At 43.8% G+C, this 16123-nt stretch overlaps 1 protein-coding gene across 3 annotated transcripts; it reads left to right on the top strand.

Moving 5' to 3' along the window:
- Window positions 1-1761: 1761 nt before the first annotated feature.
- PROK2 (prokineticin 2) lies at window positions 1762-14861 on the top strand (the record flags this gene model as incomplete). 3 transcript variants are annotated; one of them, XM_080914044.1, is made up of 4 exons in its annotated part: window positions 1762-1854; window positions 5128-5253; window positions 12804-12866; window positions 14757-14861. In XM_080914044.1, 4 exons carry the CDS (start codon window positions 1762-1764, stop codon window positions 14859-14861), a joined length of 387 nt encoding a protein of 128 aa, XP_080770170.1. The 3 variants fall into 3 exon arrangements, with proteins under 3 accessions (XP_080770170.1, XP_080770171.1, XP_080770172.1); XM_080914045.1 differs by lacking the exon at window positions 12804-12866; XM_080914046.1 differs by lacking the exons at window positions 5128-5253; window positions 12804-12866.
- Between the last annotated feature and the right edge of the window lie 1262 nt (window positions 14862-16123).

A 16123-nucleotide genomic window follows, 5' to 3' on the forward strand; every position in this document is an offset into this window, starting at 1 on the left:
AGGATGTCCGTGCCCTTGGTTGTAACCTCAGCACAGGAAAACAGAAGAGCCTTAAACCAGCCTTACTTTTAAGCATCTCCAAGCAGGTCACAATGGAAGGTTAGCATTTCCCTGGGTAAAGATGGCCTGTTTTCTATGCCTGGGGAAGTAGGGAATACCCACTTGGTATTTGATAGGAACAAATATAAAAGCAACCATTTGAGAAAAGAAAAAAAAAAGTGTCAGGAATGTTAAAGTCCATGTTGACTGGTTTTTACATTTCCCCCAGGCTGCACTCCCATGCCTTGGTTGTCATGGGGACTGGAAAAGGAAACTTTCCACCAGTCTGTCACTTGCTACTGTTTCCACTTATTTTACTGTGAATTCACTTTTAACAGTTTTCTCAAAGTTAAAAACGAGTTTGATCTCGTTTGTGTTTTCTGTCTCAGGATGCTTCTTGAACTCAAAAACATGGTACAAAAGGCTTTAAAACTCAGCCAAAGATCTAGGGTTTGAAATGCCCAGCTGTTTAACATTCAAATAATTCCCTGGCTCTTTGTTCATTTTTTTTTCCTCCTCTACATTTCGTCTGAATGCTTTGGCATGGGGGAGCCCACAGTCTGAAACTAACTGTGGCCCAGCTCTCCTTACTGTATTGATTAAAGAGGCTGAAAAGGCCCATCTGCCTTTCAGCAGTCTGTGGTCCTAGGGGACATGGGAAAGTCTGAGATCCCTAGTCATCTAGGAGCGAGGTGGGTTCCCAAATTGATCATCCTTATAGAAGCAAGCAAGGTGAGATTATTGGAGCCAAACTAGGGACACAGAAAGGGCTGTGTCTTGTCACATATGATGAATGCCTAGAGTCCAACAGACATCCAAAAGTGATTGATCCGAACTAAAAGAACCATGTAGAAGACTAGAGTTTCCTAGGCTGGAGAGCCACGCTGGGAGAGCCACCTTCCCAGGGCCTCCGGCTGGCAGAACAGCCTGGGAGTTCCCTTTTTTCCTCCCTTGGCAACATCCTGTTAGGCTGGCTGGAAGCTGCTGCGGAGGGGAGGGAGCGCACGTGAGGGAAATCAGGGCAGAAAGGGTCAGGAACAGATGTGGGCACCCGGGGAAGTCATTTCCAAAAAGTAAAGGAGGCTCCCACAGAGTCCCTCCCGTGTGGGATTGGGGATGTGCTGGTGCTTTGTTCTTGCGCTCTACTACACATTCGCTTGCCCTTTTGCTTGTTTGTTGTCTGTCCTTTCTAAGTTGTGCCACCTCAGGGCAGAGCCGGTGGCAGTACCTGGCTCTCAGGGAGCGGAGCGCTCACTGTAGACATGCTGACCAAATGTGTACAAATTCAGTCCAGTTGTGTGTTCCGCGCCTGGCACGTCCTGGGTACCCCTGCACATCTGTATGGCAAATGATGTGCCTCTATGAGTGTGGGGGTTGAGCACGTGAGGCTCTGGAAAGCAGGACAGCGAAGGAGAATGGTTTCTGAGACCACAAAAGCCGTCAGGAAGGCTGGCTAGGGCTGCGGCGCCCCGCGGGGGCTCTGCCCGCTTGGCGCCTGTGCGCGTGGGGCGCGGGGCACGTGCGCGTGTGCGCGTGGAGCGCGGAGTGTGTGCCCGCGCCGTGCCCCCCGCGTGCTGCCTGGCGTGAGTCACCGTGGGGCTCGCCTTTATAACCGCCGCCAGGCTCGCGACTCTGTAGAGCAGCCGGGCCACGCGTCCCCAACGTCCCGGGTCCTAACGCCCCGGAACGCGTCCCTAACCGCTACCCCGTCCCCGGGACGCCATGGGAGACCCGCGCTGTGCCCCGCTACTGCTACTTCTGCTGCTACCGCTGCTGCTCCTACCGCCCGCTGGGGATGCGGCGGTCATCACCGGGGTAAGCTGTCCACGCACCTGTCGCGCCCTGATCGCTCCAGAGACACCGGGTCCAGGATGTGTAGGGACCAGGAAGGGCGTGCCCCGTGGGGCATTCTCTGGGATAGTTCTTTGGCCACTTGGGAACATGTTCTGCTCCCAAGGCAGGGCACAGCCAGCTCAAGATGGAATTAAACAGCCTCAGCTGCTGCCTTCCCTCCTCTCCCTCCCGCACTCCTCCGGTTTGGTCTGCTGTTCTACTTAATAGCTCAAAGAAGTTTCTTTCCCAGTGAGAAAGTTTATTTTCCAGGAGCTGGAAAATCTACACCCCAAAATCCGGCCACTCTTAAATTGAAAAAAGTACACCCCAAACTTCATGGCTCCGGAGTGGGTCTTACCCTGGGAAATAACTTGGGTCCGGGCCACGCGTGGGGCTTTGGAAAGCTCTTCTTACTGGGTTCTGGAGCAGCTGCTCTTTTATGTTATTCTTTTCCAGCCCCCCCCCCCTTCATCGTGAAGTTCTCATTACATAAATTGTCAAGTTTGACTCCTGATACCTCACTCCTAGGGCTTAGAAGCAGGCTGTCGCTAGACATTTAAACACACAGAGAGCATCTTCATAATGCTTAGAAATAGCCTATTCCTTCTAGACTGGCGGGGGGTTTTTTTGTTGTTGTTGCTGGTGGTGGTGTTTTTGTCTATCTAAAGAATGAGTTCACAGTACAAAATTTCGGAAGTCTGTTTGAATAGCCCAGCAGAACCTAGGCTGTTTGCTGTTATTTTATTCATTAAAGGAAAAAATTAAAGTCGCTAGCTTTTTTTTTTTTACTAAATTTATTTAAGTCACTTTTAACATCTAAGTACACATTGTTGGATTTTAATAGAGTGGTTGGAACAACATATAGGTAATAAAGTGACATGTCACTTAAGAGAAGTGTCATTATGTCAAATAAATAAAGATAAACGTTCTCTGTGTTTCTTGGTGTACAGATTGCATTCTGAAATCACTAGGTAGGCCTGTGACAACACTGGGCTATACCCCATAGATGCTTGATTTTATGCCTGTTGGTATGTATTAGAGTGAGCTTCTTAAAACCGTGTGTAGCCCGTTGGTGTGTGTGCATGAACAAACATTTCTACAGTGTCTTTGTAACACATGGGAATGGAAACATGGTTGGGTTGGTTTTTTTTCTTCCCTTCCCCTGCTGGTCCATTCTAAGTGTTTCCTAATCCTCTAAGCCCCAAGGTTCCTGGGTAGTGCAAATGTCGTTTTGTTCCATTCATAGGAGAACACTGTTTGCTTGGCTCTGCAATGGGTTAAGAAGAATGAAGGCGACCAGGAAGCAGCTGTCTAATTAAAAAGATATAAACTTATGCAATTCTTTGTAAATTTCCAACAACTGAAGCTTTGTGCTATGAAATGAAATTTTATCTCATTTCATGTTTACATGCTGGTGGGGTTAGAGGGTTGAGATGCAGTCTTGTGGACTTCTGTTTTGTTGTTGTTAATTCAATGTTATGAAATGGGTATTGGAAAACATTTTTTTCTAGAGCAATGTGGCAATAAACCGTAGTTAGGTCCCCTGACAGAAACCATCTGGATCCAAATAAAAAAGTCAGTGATTTATCTAGATATATTGTATACAGTGTGATAAGCATCTAAGTGATTGATTAAATTTTTTAAAATTTTGGCTGACTTTTTTTTTTAAAACATGGTCTTAGAAAAAGAGTGTCTGAGGCTTCAGGAGGTAGAGTCTTGTTATAAACTCTGGTCTTTTAACATGAATCTTTGAACTTGATATCTTTATATGATATGTATTAAAACCATATTGCAAAAGGTTGTTATGTAGACCTAACATAGGACTCTGATGGGCATGTTTGCATGATTTCTGGCATCCAGAGAAAAATTAAAAGGTGGAAATGTTTAAACATCATCTTTTTTTTTTTTTTTTAAAGCAATCCAAAGTTAAAGTTGTGGTTTTTAGCCATTACTTATTTTGAACAGGCAGGTTTCTGCACATGGTTTAAGCAAAAGCATCCCATTCGGTTGTATTTATTGTTGTTGTTGTTGGCTCTAAGAAGGAGCTATGATTCTTAAGACAAATTTTCACGGACATCAACATAGGCTTATTCTATATACTCTGCATGGAAAGCCCACCACAGTGGAGTCTTCAGCTCTCTATATGGCTGTATACCTCTGTAGTTTGTACGGGCCGGGTATGTCCTTTGAGGAATTATGGCTGACAATTGCATCTGTGCTGTGTGCTGTGCCGGTCCTCACCTGTTGGACCTTAGGGACTTGTTCAACCGAGTTTCTAATGTACACTGCTGTCGTCCTGAACCAGCCAGTTCCTTTCTGCCTGTCACTCGTGTGAAAGACTAGTGGGATGGGCAAAGTCATGGTCTGCCCCTCCCATGCCCGGAGAGTTCTTGTTTTGAAAGAGGAAATGGTGAAAATCAGGGTACCAGTGCAAGAAGCATCCAGCGTAAATACTTGAAAGGGAAAGTGAACACTTTTAAATGTAACAGTGGTGCCCTTACAGGTCTGCACTGGTTTGTCCCATATTTAGAGACCATTTCAATCTTCTCTCTTTAAATTAGGGTCCATACATTCAGCAGTTAATAATCATAAAATCATGACTTAATCTGTGTAGTTCTTAATGGCTGTGTATAGTGCAGGGCTAGTGTAAACACATCTTCCAATTTCAGCCATAATTCACCAGAAGAAGAGAGCAGAAATGTTGGTCCCCCTCTCTGGCTCCCACCCTCCTGTCCTTTCTCATTAATCCTGTGTCTCATCACATAGGAACTCTTCTGATCAATGTTAACAGTAGATGTAAACATGCAAATGGAGCTTCCGGTCCTATTTAATTAAAATCACTGCTTAGGATATTTCGTGTGTATGTAGGTACACATGTTAGGGGAGAGAGTTTCACATACACACATGTATGGGCATGTGTGTAGAAGACAAGAGTTAAACTCAGATGTCCACAAGTGCTGTCCACCTGGCTTTTTGAAACATAGTTTCTCACATGGCTTAGAATGCCCCGATTCAGCTAGACTGGTTTGCCACCCAAGCCCCAAGGACGGGCTTGTCTCCTTCTTTCCAGAGCCACCATGTTGCTGGCTTTTCTTGTAGATTCTGGGGGTTGAACTTGTGTCCTCATGCTTGTTTGGCAAATGCTTTACTGGCTAGGCATGTGGAAGTTAAAAGAGGATTTTCCCTGCTAATTTTAAAGTTCCCTCACCTGAGCCTGCCCTGTGTACATTCATTTGTTGGTTCTTTTCCTTTCAGGCTTGTGACAAGGACTCTCAGTGTGGAGGAGGCATGTGCTGTGCTGTCAGTATCTGGGTTAAGAGCATAAGGATCTGCACGCCCATGGGCCAAGTGGGAGACAGCTGCCACCCCCTGACTCGGAAAGTTAGTGTCTGCACTGGGGCTCCAGGTGTACCTCCCGGCGGACCAAGGCCTGTATGACAAAAGGCTTGGCTGGTTCACTTGAAACAGATCAGAGGACAGTCCAGCCAGGCTGCACCTATTTCTTTCTTATCTCCCCTTCCACTCCAGTGGTCATTTCTATGCCATTGCTCTCCTGGCATTAAAAATAACCTTCCATCAACGCAATTCCAAACAGGTGGACAAAGAAGGTACTTTACTGGAACGTGCCTTGTAAAATCAAAGAGTTATTAACTTTGTTTGTTGTGGGTTTTTGTTTTTTTTTTTTTTTTCAGACGATTACCAATAACAAACACACTTACTCTTATATCTTAAGCTTTGTTTTGTTGGTGTCTGTTTGTTTTTGAGACAGCTCCTCATTTGTCCAAGCTGGCCTTGAACTCCTGGTTCTGCTTTCTCCATTACACTTCCCCACTCTCTGACCCTCACCAAGTGCTGAGCTTGTACACCGCAGTGCCCAGTGAAAAGTTTTGTATTTTGTTTCTGTACATGTAAGAGATGATTTTCATAACTTTTGAGGATTCGTGACATTTAATTTTCTAGTGTGGTTGCAGAACAACTCTGTGTCACAATGACCTAAGAAAAATTTGGAAAGATTATGTGCCCTGAGAGGCAAAGCCGTAGGTAGGCCTTCCAGATCGGGTCAGATAGGGCTTAGAGGTTGTGTTCCTGGGGATTGTAGATTCTCCAGCTAGAGGGCTGGTAGGTTTGCATTACATCAGGAGGTAGACTGGGGAGACTGAAGGTGACCAGACAGTATATGGAACTGCGTCCCTATCTTTCACACAGAAAACATGTAGTAACACAGTATGTTGTCAGCTAAGTTCTCTGGGTTGGCAAGTGGCTCTCTTCTTCCTCACTGTTCCAGTCAATAAAATGTGGTCCAGGAGCAATGAGACGAAGGTCAGGGCAGGTGGCTTCTTGGAGGAAGACACTATACTTCTTTTTTTTCCCCCTCACAGGTACAGGTAGCATATTTTAAAGTCAAATAGAATTCTCTCTCCTGCCTTTCTTTTCTTTTTTTCTTTCTGTTTAAAGCTATCACAGATACAGCAATCTCTCCTGGGATCCTAACTGTGCCAGAAAACACTCTGTATTTTCACACCTGTTAGGAAATGAACTTTCGTAGCCTTTCACTAAGGTGCACCTCAGTGTGGGGACCCTGCTTGGTTTCTGGGGAGCCTGTCTGGAAGCAGTATTCACGGCCAGCTTTCCTGTGGTTGGTGGGTGGTCTTGAGAAATGCTTCCTGTTACATTTGGGCCACTCTTCCTGTGGTTTGGCCGTGCAAGACTTTACTTGCCATCTTTTAAACATGACACCACCTTTTATTCCTGAACATTCTAAGATACAATTGGTTTTACCATTAGTCAGCTGTCTAAGTGTCAGGCTTCCCAGGAGCTGGTGAGGCCCAGCTGCTCTTGTTAACAAATCCAGTTTCCTTATCAAATCCTTACTCCTTATCAAGTCCTCTTTTGTGCACTTAAGTCATTGTCCCTAAGTGGCTTCCCGTTATCTTTCTGCTCTGAGATCTGTGTAGGTTGTGTATAGAGTTTATAGAGTATATGTGTAAAACATGGCCGTTTGTATTAATAGTACTGACTATCATGGGTCAAATGTGAGTATGAGCACCCAGGGAAGTCTTGAAACTTTAGATTCATTCCCAGTGACACACCTTCTCCAACAAGGCCATACCTCCTAATCCTCCCCAAACATTTCCACCAAGTTGAGACCAAGTATTCAAATGTATGAGCCTATGGGGCCCATTGTTATCCAAACCACCATGAATTGCTTTGTTCTGTAGGTCAGCAGAGTGAAGACCATCTGCTTTGCTGAGCAGAAATTTGGCATATAATTCTAGGTATTAGTTCTTGTTTTTTCTCTACTTTTTGAAGCCATATATAGGAAACCTACCTTTGCTTACATCCTGACATGTTTTCCTTGTGTCTTTCTTTTTTCTCCAGTTTACAGTTCCTTGGGTTATTTGACATATTCTGTGCTCCCCCATAAATTTGGCGATCTTTTCTTCAGTTATGCAAAGTTATTTTTGCTGTTAAAAGTCACCGCTGTTACATTGGGAACAAAGTCTTCTTTAAATGTCTAGTAATATTTTGTTGTTGTAAGAGGAGGTGCTGTTCCAACACTTGGCATATTCTGTTTTTATAAATCTATTTTTCTTATTCCCGTTTATCTTACAAATCTGATAGTTTGCTATATTAGTAGTATTTCTTTCTTCTCATTGGAGAATTTCTTTTTCCAGTGAGATTTATTCATGGTCTTACTGATGTTATTTGCTAAATTCTTTCTCTTCTGTGCATAGGATTCCCTTAAGCATCTTTTGTAAGCCTGGCTTCATGGCCATGAGTTCCCTTAATTTATCACAGAGGTGCTCACTCGTCTGTCGACTGTGAAGGGCAGCCTTAACTGAGTACAACAATCTTAGTTCTTATTTTCCTTCAGGACCCAAAATACATCATCCCATGCCCTCCTGGCATTTAGAGCTCCTTCTGAGAAGTCTGCCATAAATCTAATATATTCACCTTAAAATGTTACTTGACATTTCTTTCTAGCAGAGTGTAATATCCTTTTTGTCCTATACTTTTAACGGTTTAGCTATGCTGTGTCATGATGACCTACTTCTGCGGTTATGTGTGTTTAAGTTTCTAAATGCTTCTTGCACCTGGATGTCCATGTCTTTCCCAAGATTTGGTGAGTTTTCTTCTCTTCTTTTACTGAGGATGTTTTCTATGCTTTTCCTGCTTCCACCTCCCTCATGTGTGCCAGTAATCTGAATATGTGGTTTTTTTTTAAGGGTTCTTTCTGTCTGACAAGAACAATCCAACCAATTTTTTTTTTCAAGCTCTTGTCATTTTTTTTTCTTCTCCTTGATCTAATCTGTTACTGAGGCTGCCAACTAATGTTTGTATCTGACCTGTGGAGGCCCTCGTTTCCGTCACGACGCCTGAGCGTTCTCCTTCTGATCCTGCGCTGCCTCCCAAAATTCACTTTGCTACATGCATTTTTTCATCAGTCTTTTCTTTCTCTTGAGAATGGTTCATCTGCTGAGATGGGTATCATTTGTGCTATTATGTGGCTTTTTGAAAGTGCATCTTGGGTGATGGGTTCACTGCACAGATTGTCTCATTCTTGTAATCTTCAAGGATAATCTTCCACCAAGTTTCTTCTTCACAAGACCCCAGTGAGGCAAAGCTGAAGTTAGAAAGAGGCTGAGTGGTCACATGGATGGGGGCAGGACGGGACAGGGGAGAGGGTGGGGGCAGAGCAGGGGTAAGGCAGGGGCAGGGCAGGGTGGAGGTGGGGACCAGGGAGTCCCTTGCTATTTTTGGTACTTAAAAAGCAACTTAATTTTGTTTCCATGATTCAAGTTCATGTCAATTCTGAAAACAAATGAGTCCACCTTTTTCCCACATCTCTCCTCATATTCCTGCAGATTGTTTTTAGAGAGGCCAATACAGAAATCTTTTATACTAAAAATCAACTGATAAACTGACAAAGTGCTCAAAGACAAGATTTTATGTCATGTTCACTTTCCCCCACTGAGTTGTCTATATAAAATAATTTTATTTTTTTAAAATATTTATTACATGAGTATGTCTTCAGACACAGTAGAAGAGGGCATTATACCAGTTCCCATTACAGATGGTTGTAAACCACCATATGGTTGCTGGGATTTGAACTCAGGACCTCTGGAAGAGCAGTCCGTGCTCTTAACTGCTGAGTCATCTCTCCAGCACCATAAAATGTATTTCTAGAACTCAGTTTATGACATTCTATATTTTCCCCTGTTTTGGAAAATTTGAAAGGTCATTTGGATGAGCTCTTTTCAGAGTTAAGAACTGAAGTTGATAATTGTGGTAAAGATTAAGTTAATGTATTCTAGAAAATATAGTTTTTCAAGAATGTCCTCAGCACATTCAAGATAGGTAAAGAAGAATATTTTTATAAATATCTCCTGATACAGTTTTCCATTTCTACTCAAGACCATTGATGGTTTCTTAGTAAATTGTAAAACTATATGGGAAATTCTACTTTAGTATTTGCCCCCAAATCTGTCTTTTGAATAAATAGAACAGTATTTAAGATGAAATGAGAACAGTGGGTGGGGACAGATGGGGACAGATAGTTTTGAAGTCAGTCTCCTGCTCTGTCTCGGGTGCATCCATTGACCTGTGAACTTAGTTGGTGCTAGACTATCTTTTTAAAAGTACAGAAGTTTCTGTTTCATATTTGATAATTAAAAGTGGAGAAAAACAGTGGGACCTTATTGCACATGGCTATAATCTCAGCACTTGGGACCCTGAGGCAGGTGGATCCACAGTTCAAGGTCAGCCTGGCTTAGGGAGGGAGTCCTTAGGGCAATAGCTAATGAGCATGTGCCTCATGGAACCAAGGACCTGAGTTCAATTCTGAGCACAGGCAAACACAAAATAATCAAGGAAGCAAAAACCCAAAACACTGGCTTACCTGGAGAAAATATATCCTATGTCAAACAATAGTTTTAACTGGTATTCATTTTTTTAAAACACTTTTTAACACTTATACAATCATGTCTCTAAGAAACACTGCTATAAAAATACCCAATCTTAATTCTATTAGTAGTTATATTATGGTCTTTATTAGAATATGCTTTTCATTTAAAAAAGCGAAAATACTGAAAAGGAAGGATATTTTTATGCCAGGTTTTCTATTCCATTTGATGAATATAATTAATACTTAAATTTTTTTTATTGTTTTTCACTTTAAAGAGGTATTCTCTGATCTCATCTTTAAATTTGTTTCAGCTTCTGGTTTGTTTGTCCAGGGACTAAACGTGGAGCTTTGTCCACACTAGAGTTCTCCCACTGAGCCACACACCCACCTCCAATCCACTGAGTGTGTGTGTCTGTCTTTAATATATGTTTATATAGGTATGTGTGTGCACTCACATGTACACATGTTGAGGCCAGGAATCAATGTTGCTGTCTTTCTCATTAACTTTCCACCTCATTTTTTGAGACATGGTCTTTCACTGAACCTAGAGCTCCTGGTTTAGGTAGGTTGGCTGGTGAGTGTTTGCAGTCATCCAGCTGTTTCCAACTCACTGGGATTACAGATGTGTAGTGTGCCTGGCTTTCCTGTGGATGCTGGGATGGAAGTCAGGCCCCTGCTTATACATCGGGCACTTAACTGTCAGCCATTTCCCCGCCCCATCCACTTTTATATAAAAATTTTAGCATAATTTTCTTCCTTTCCTTTTCACTCTCTCTTCCTCTCTGCTTCCCTCTCCGTTTCCTTTTCACTTTTCAGTGGTCACTCACTATGTAGAATTTGTAACCTTCTACCCCCTAAACGTTGAGATTACAGTAAATAACCTTCTACTAAAAAGATTTTGAAGATGTAAAACTTAAGTTGTTCTCCTTCTAAAGCCAATGTATGACTAGACACTGGGAATACAATGGAAGCATGTGCTTTGTTTCAAAGGACTTTACGGGTGTTTGTTAATGCTGAGCACTTTTAGTAAGACCGAATGATAGCTAAGGTGGCTTGACAGCTTAGTGAAAGGTGGTTAGAGAGAAGACACTGTGTGGTTTCCTCATTGTTCCTAACGTGGACATCAGGACTCACTGGTGCAGTGATCTCCCGGAGTGGTATCAGAGCTGTGGCTGCAGGTTCAAGTCAACTGTGTCTCACACAGAAACACAGTACAGCTTGACCCAGAGCTCCCAACCTGCACTCCATACCTAGTTTCTCCAGTTGGTGGCATCTCGCAAGACTGGAGGACAATTCAGCAACAGACAATTGTGCAGTCAGGATAGAAAGCAGTTCTATTACTACAGAGTCAACCCCACCCTCCTTCCTCCCCCCCCACGTGTGTGTGTGTGTGTGTGTGTGTGTGTGTGTGTGTGTGTGTGTGTGTGTGTGTGTGTGTTTTACTGGAGATTGAAGCCAGAACCTTAAGTGAGTCCTCTGCCACTGAACTATATCCTCAGCAACATGTTTTCTTTGTATTTTGAGACAGGGTCTCTCACTAAGTGGTCCAGGCTAGCCTTTAACTTATCATCCTCCTGCCTCAGTCCCCCCACCCCTAGCTAGGAATTTACAAGTTTATGCTTCAGTTCCCCCTTCAGAAGTACCATTTTCCCTTTAGAAGTATTCCAAGTAAGAAAGAACCATGTTCTGTCTTGATGAGTTTATAATGTGCTGTTTGGAATTGTAGGCTGTAAGAAAATGGTGTTCCACTGATTCTAGAGCAAGCCACCAGGTTTGGACTAGTGGTTAGATTGTGCACCAATGTGACCATTCCATCACTCCATTTTATGTGTTTATAAAAAGATAGGAGAGATATGTTCTATAGATGTGTGCTGAGGTATGAGGAAAGGGGTATGCCTGTGGTGGGCCCATGTAAGTCACTCTTTTCCCCGAGAGACCAGCCACATGATGGTGTAGTATAGAATAGAGTTTATTCAGGGCATAGGGAGGGGAGTTAAGAGGGTCGTAGGGGCAGAGGAAAAGGAGGGGGAGAGCTAACAGCCCCTTTTTATCGTGCCAGGCATACCTGGCTGTTGCCAGGTAACTGTGGGGCAGAGCATACCTGGCTGTTGCCAGGTAACTGTGGGGCAGAACTTAGAATGCTAACACCATTGATAGCTGTTTGCTTCATTTTGTGAGGCTTCTGAACCTAGAACTGAATGGAGAAGCAGGCAAGAATCTGCTGAATGGATGGTTTCAGAACTAATGCTGTTGCTGCTATGGGCTTCCAGGTGGAAAGGAAGACAGAGAGCTGCTGAGACCTGGGGCTGCTTGGAAAGGATGCTTGGAAGGAGAAATGCTGATTGGGTCTTGGTTTGCATGAGAAAAGGCAAGCACCAGGAGGAGGGACCCGGAAGCTCCTAGAGGCAGGTGTGGCCTGGTACTCATGCCGAGGGTCTTTCCTCTCTGGTTCCTTGTTGTATCCTTCAGTGCCTAGAACAGGGACAGCACATCAGCTTGAAAACTGCTTCCTGTGTCCTGTGTGTGATCCTTGGATAGGTTATATTTGAGTATTTTACACTTGCCTGGGACAAGCACAGGGCATTGCCCTGTGGACAGAGTCTCCCCGGTCATTGAGGACCACTGGTCTGTTCTGGACTTTAAGGCTTGCCTCAAAGGAGAGTCAAAGTAGATGGCCACATCTCACAGTGCCCAAATTGTAGTCTAAGCTGGCCCATCTTTGCTCTCCTGTCTGATGTGATCTGGGTGGTAGCCTCCCGCCCCTCCCACCCCCGCAGCCCAGCAGCCTTGACTCACTCAGTCATTCTGAGCAGACCATCTGCCCTAGCCCTACGGGCAGCAAGGCTGTGTGTAGATGCCATGTTTAGCCCCTTGGAAATAGCCACCCATCAAAAAGGCAAAAGGCCCCAGGGGAGCCTGGCTGAGCCCTGCTCTGCCCAGCGACCATGCCACAAGCCCTGCCCTCTATTATTTCTCTGGCTTCCTTTGTGTTTATTGACACCAATCATCTCCCTGACCCATCCAGAGTCATGTTGCAAATGGAAGGCAGGAAAGAAGAAGGGCGAAGAGAAGAAAGAGGAAGAAGGAGGTAAGAATGAGAGAGCGTGGACCTGCCAAGGCATTCATACGCCTAGGACACCCGGCTTTTACCTTGTGCATGAGAATGAGGTCTGCCCTCTTAGAGCAACCCAAGAGTGAGGTCAGAATGGTTTTGCAAAACGTTTTGTCTGAAGACAGCCCTCTGCTGTTTTTGTTTTTGTTTTGTTTTAATTTGTAAAAGAAATCTATTTTGAAAGCATTTGGGTAATTGTTGTGGGGTAGCTTCTTTTGATAGGACAGACTAGAAATGCAGAGAATGACAGCTAAAGACATTTGAAGTTGGAAGCATGAGGCTTGCATTCTCTAACAAGGAGCCCTAGAGCTGGCTCTCTCTCTCTCTCTCTCTCTCTCTCTCTCTCTCTCTCTCTCTCTCTCTCTCTCTCTCTCCCTCTCATCCTGCCCAGGCTGCTCTCAAATTCATGAACCCTCCTGAGTGCTGTGGTTACAGGACTGAGCCATGCTCCCTGGCTAGGGTGTTAACTGAGCTAGAGGCCCTGTTCCCACAGGGTGGGGGTGGTTTCCAATCTGTGTTTTAGGACATTGAAAAGCATACATAATTTTAGTGCTGGCTATGTATCAGTTGACATGCCTCAATCCAACTCCGCCGGTGGCATGTACAGGGACCAAGAATTGGCTTTGGGCATGAAGCAGGTATTCTCTTCTGGGACAGATTCTGGTTCAGGCTAGTTCTTCAAACTGAGCTTGCCTTTCCCATGGATTCTCTCTAAACATCCTTATGACCTAACTTTGGTGGCTGTGTGTGAACACTTGAATTCTTCACTGGCTGTGGATTCATACTTGTGCATGGAATATATGTGGTTCTGTCTAGGCTTGCCTTTCCTAAAAATGAGAGAGGCTAGGGAGATGGCTCATTCAGTAACATGCTTGCTACACAAGCATGAAGCCCTGGATTCTATTCCCCCCAAACCTCAGTACAAAAGCCACGTGTAGTGGTGAACATCTGTAATCCCAGCACTGGGGAGGCAACCAGCCTAGTGTGGAATCTGCCATTCCAGCTTTATTAAGAGACCCTGACTCAGAAAGTGGAAAAGTGATGGAGGAAAGAAGGCATCCAGCATCCAACTCAGCCCTCCATATGGACTCTACATAAATGTACCTCTGCACATCACACGTGTATGTGCACTACACACACACTCACACACACACACACACACACACACAAATAGAAAATGCAGAAGGCATAAAGACCATTTCTTTTCCATCTGTAACCAAGCCTTCAGCTCCAGATGTGTGAACTTGGGCTGTGTTCTCTTCTCTGCGGCTCCATCTCTCATCTGTAAAACAGGTGTGAGTCTGTATTTGAAAATTTCCCAAGCTGATGGCAGGGATAGGGGCAGGATGGGTACACACACACACACACACACACACACGGCTTTGTGTGTTGTCTGTCGAGCATTTGGTAATACAGATTAGGATCCAATTATATGCAAAATGGCTTCGTTTGTTTTTTTATTTTGTATGAGTGCTGAACAGATGGCTCTGTTGGTAAGTAGTTGTTCTGCAAGCACAAAAGACCGGAGTTCAAATCCCCAGTATGCACATAAAAAGCCAAGCATGGGTACTCATGCCTGTAACCCCAACACTGGGGGGGCAGAGACAGGTGTACCTCAGGAGATCACTGGCCTGCCAGCCTAGTTGAAACAGCAATTGTATGGTTCAGTAAAAGACCCTGAAAATAAGATGTTCAGAGATAGGGGAAGATGGATGACTAGCTCTGCCTTCATGTGCAAGGGAGTCGACCCGCACACGCAGGTGTATGTGCCATACACACACACACACACACACACATTACACACTAAACCAACAGGTAAATTGGAAGGTCAAGTGTTTCCTGATTTGGTCCCCTTTTCTCTTTTAGGTTCCATTTTGGGGGCGGAGGATGCACCACACTTGTCCCTGCCTGCCAGGCTTGGCATGTTTAAGGACTTCCTTCAGCCGGTTTATTTGTTTGGCCCGGAAGTGATCACTCTGAAGTAGGAACTTGAAATGGAACCTCCGCTGCACAGTGTCTGCCAAGTCTCACTTGTAATTGTGTCAAAGAATTCTCCAGAAAGAGTTCTCCCTTCCTAGACTTTCCAAGTAACATTTTTATTCTGATTTTTTTTTTTTTTTTTTTTTTTTTTTTTTTTGAAGTGGCTTCTTTTTTCTTTTCTTTTTTCGAAGGAGAGGTTTGAATTTTGGAGAGTTTTATAAAAGGCAAGGCATTCTGGAATTGCTTCTCATTTTCCTGTTTATGTTTTGCCTTGACATTTTTTGATCTCCAATAACAACCATTTTCACAAATAGGAGAATAAGAGTAAACTTCTGTTGCAGAAACTTCCTTTGCCCCTCGTCTTACCTCTGCCCATCCTTCCCAGTGCCCAGACAGACACACCCACTCTTCAGACATTCTGAAGGCCCTCACCTTAGTCTAGTGCCGTGGTAGGCCCACTGAGGAGGCTCAGAGAGCTAGCCCTGTACACACTGATTTGAACCAGACCGTCCAGGCAGAGGGCAGACGTTGGGAGTGCTCCGGGAACTTTCCTGCACCCATCTGGCCCCCTGGCTTTCAGTTCTGCTGCTTAACTGATGAGAGAACAAAATTAATGGGATACTGAAGAAATCTGGTCCATTTTTCTAGATTTGTTTAAGTAAAAGACATTTTCTCCTTAGTGGAATATTACATGTCTTTTTCTTTATTTGAAGCTTGCTTTTTTTTTTTTTTTAAAGTCTTCTTGTTGGAGACATTTTAAAGAATGCCACTTGAGGAAGCATTGATTTTCATCTGGCATGACAGGCATCAGCATTTAAAAAAATCGGTGTTAAGTTATAATTTAAACTTTTATTTGTAACCCAAAAATCTATTGTAATGGATTCCCTGATATCCTGCCATATGTACTGGTATCAATATTTCTATGTAAAAAATTCTGTATCAGAATAATGATGATACTGTATATCCTTTGATTTATTTTGATATTATAACCTTATTTTTGTCATGGCTGTCAACAGTTTTTATTACGAGCGGATTTCTATATAGCCCTCATCCTAAAGTCGGCAGACACCCCAACACTGGTGAGATCACCCTAACAGTACATGCGTTTTCATTTCACATCCAGAAGAGCTGCGTTTGTGTGAATTTCAGGGTAGCACAAAAACTAATAAATAAACTATGTGTATTGATCAAAAAAAAAAAAAAAAAAAAAAAAAAAGCTTTGGAGAGTGAAGGAAAGTGTGACCCAGAAGCAA

The sequence above is a fragment of the Micromys minutus genome (assembly GCF_963924665.1).
Source record: "Micromys minutus genome assembly, chromosome: 3".
Classification (NCBI taxonomy): Eukaryota; Metazoa; Chordata; class Mammalia; order Rodentia; family Muridae; genus Micromys; species Micromys minutus.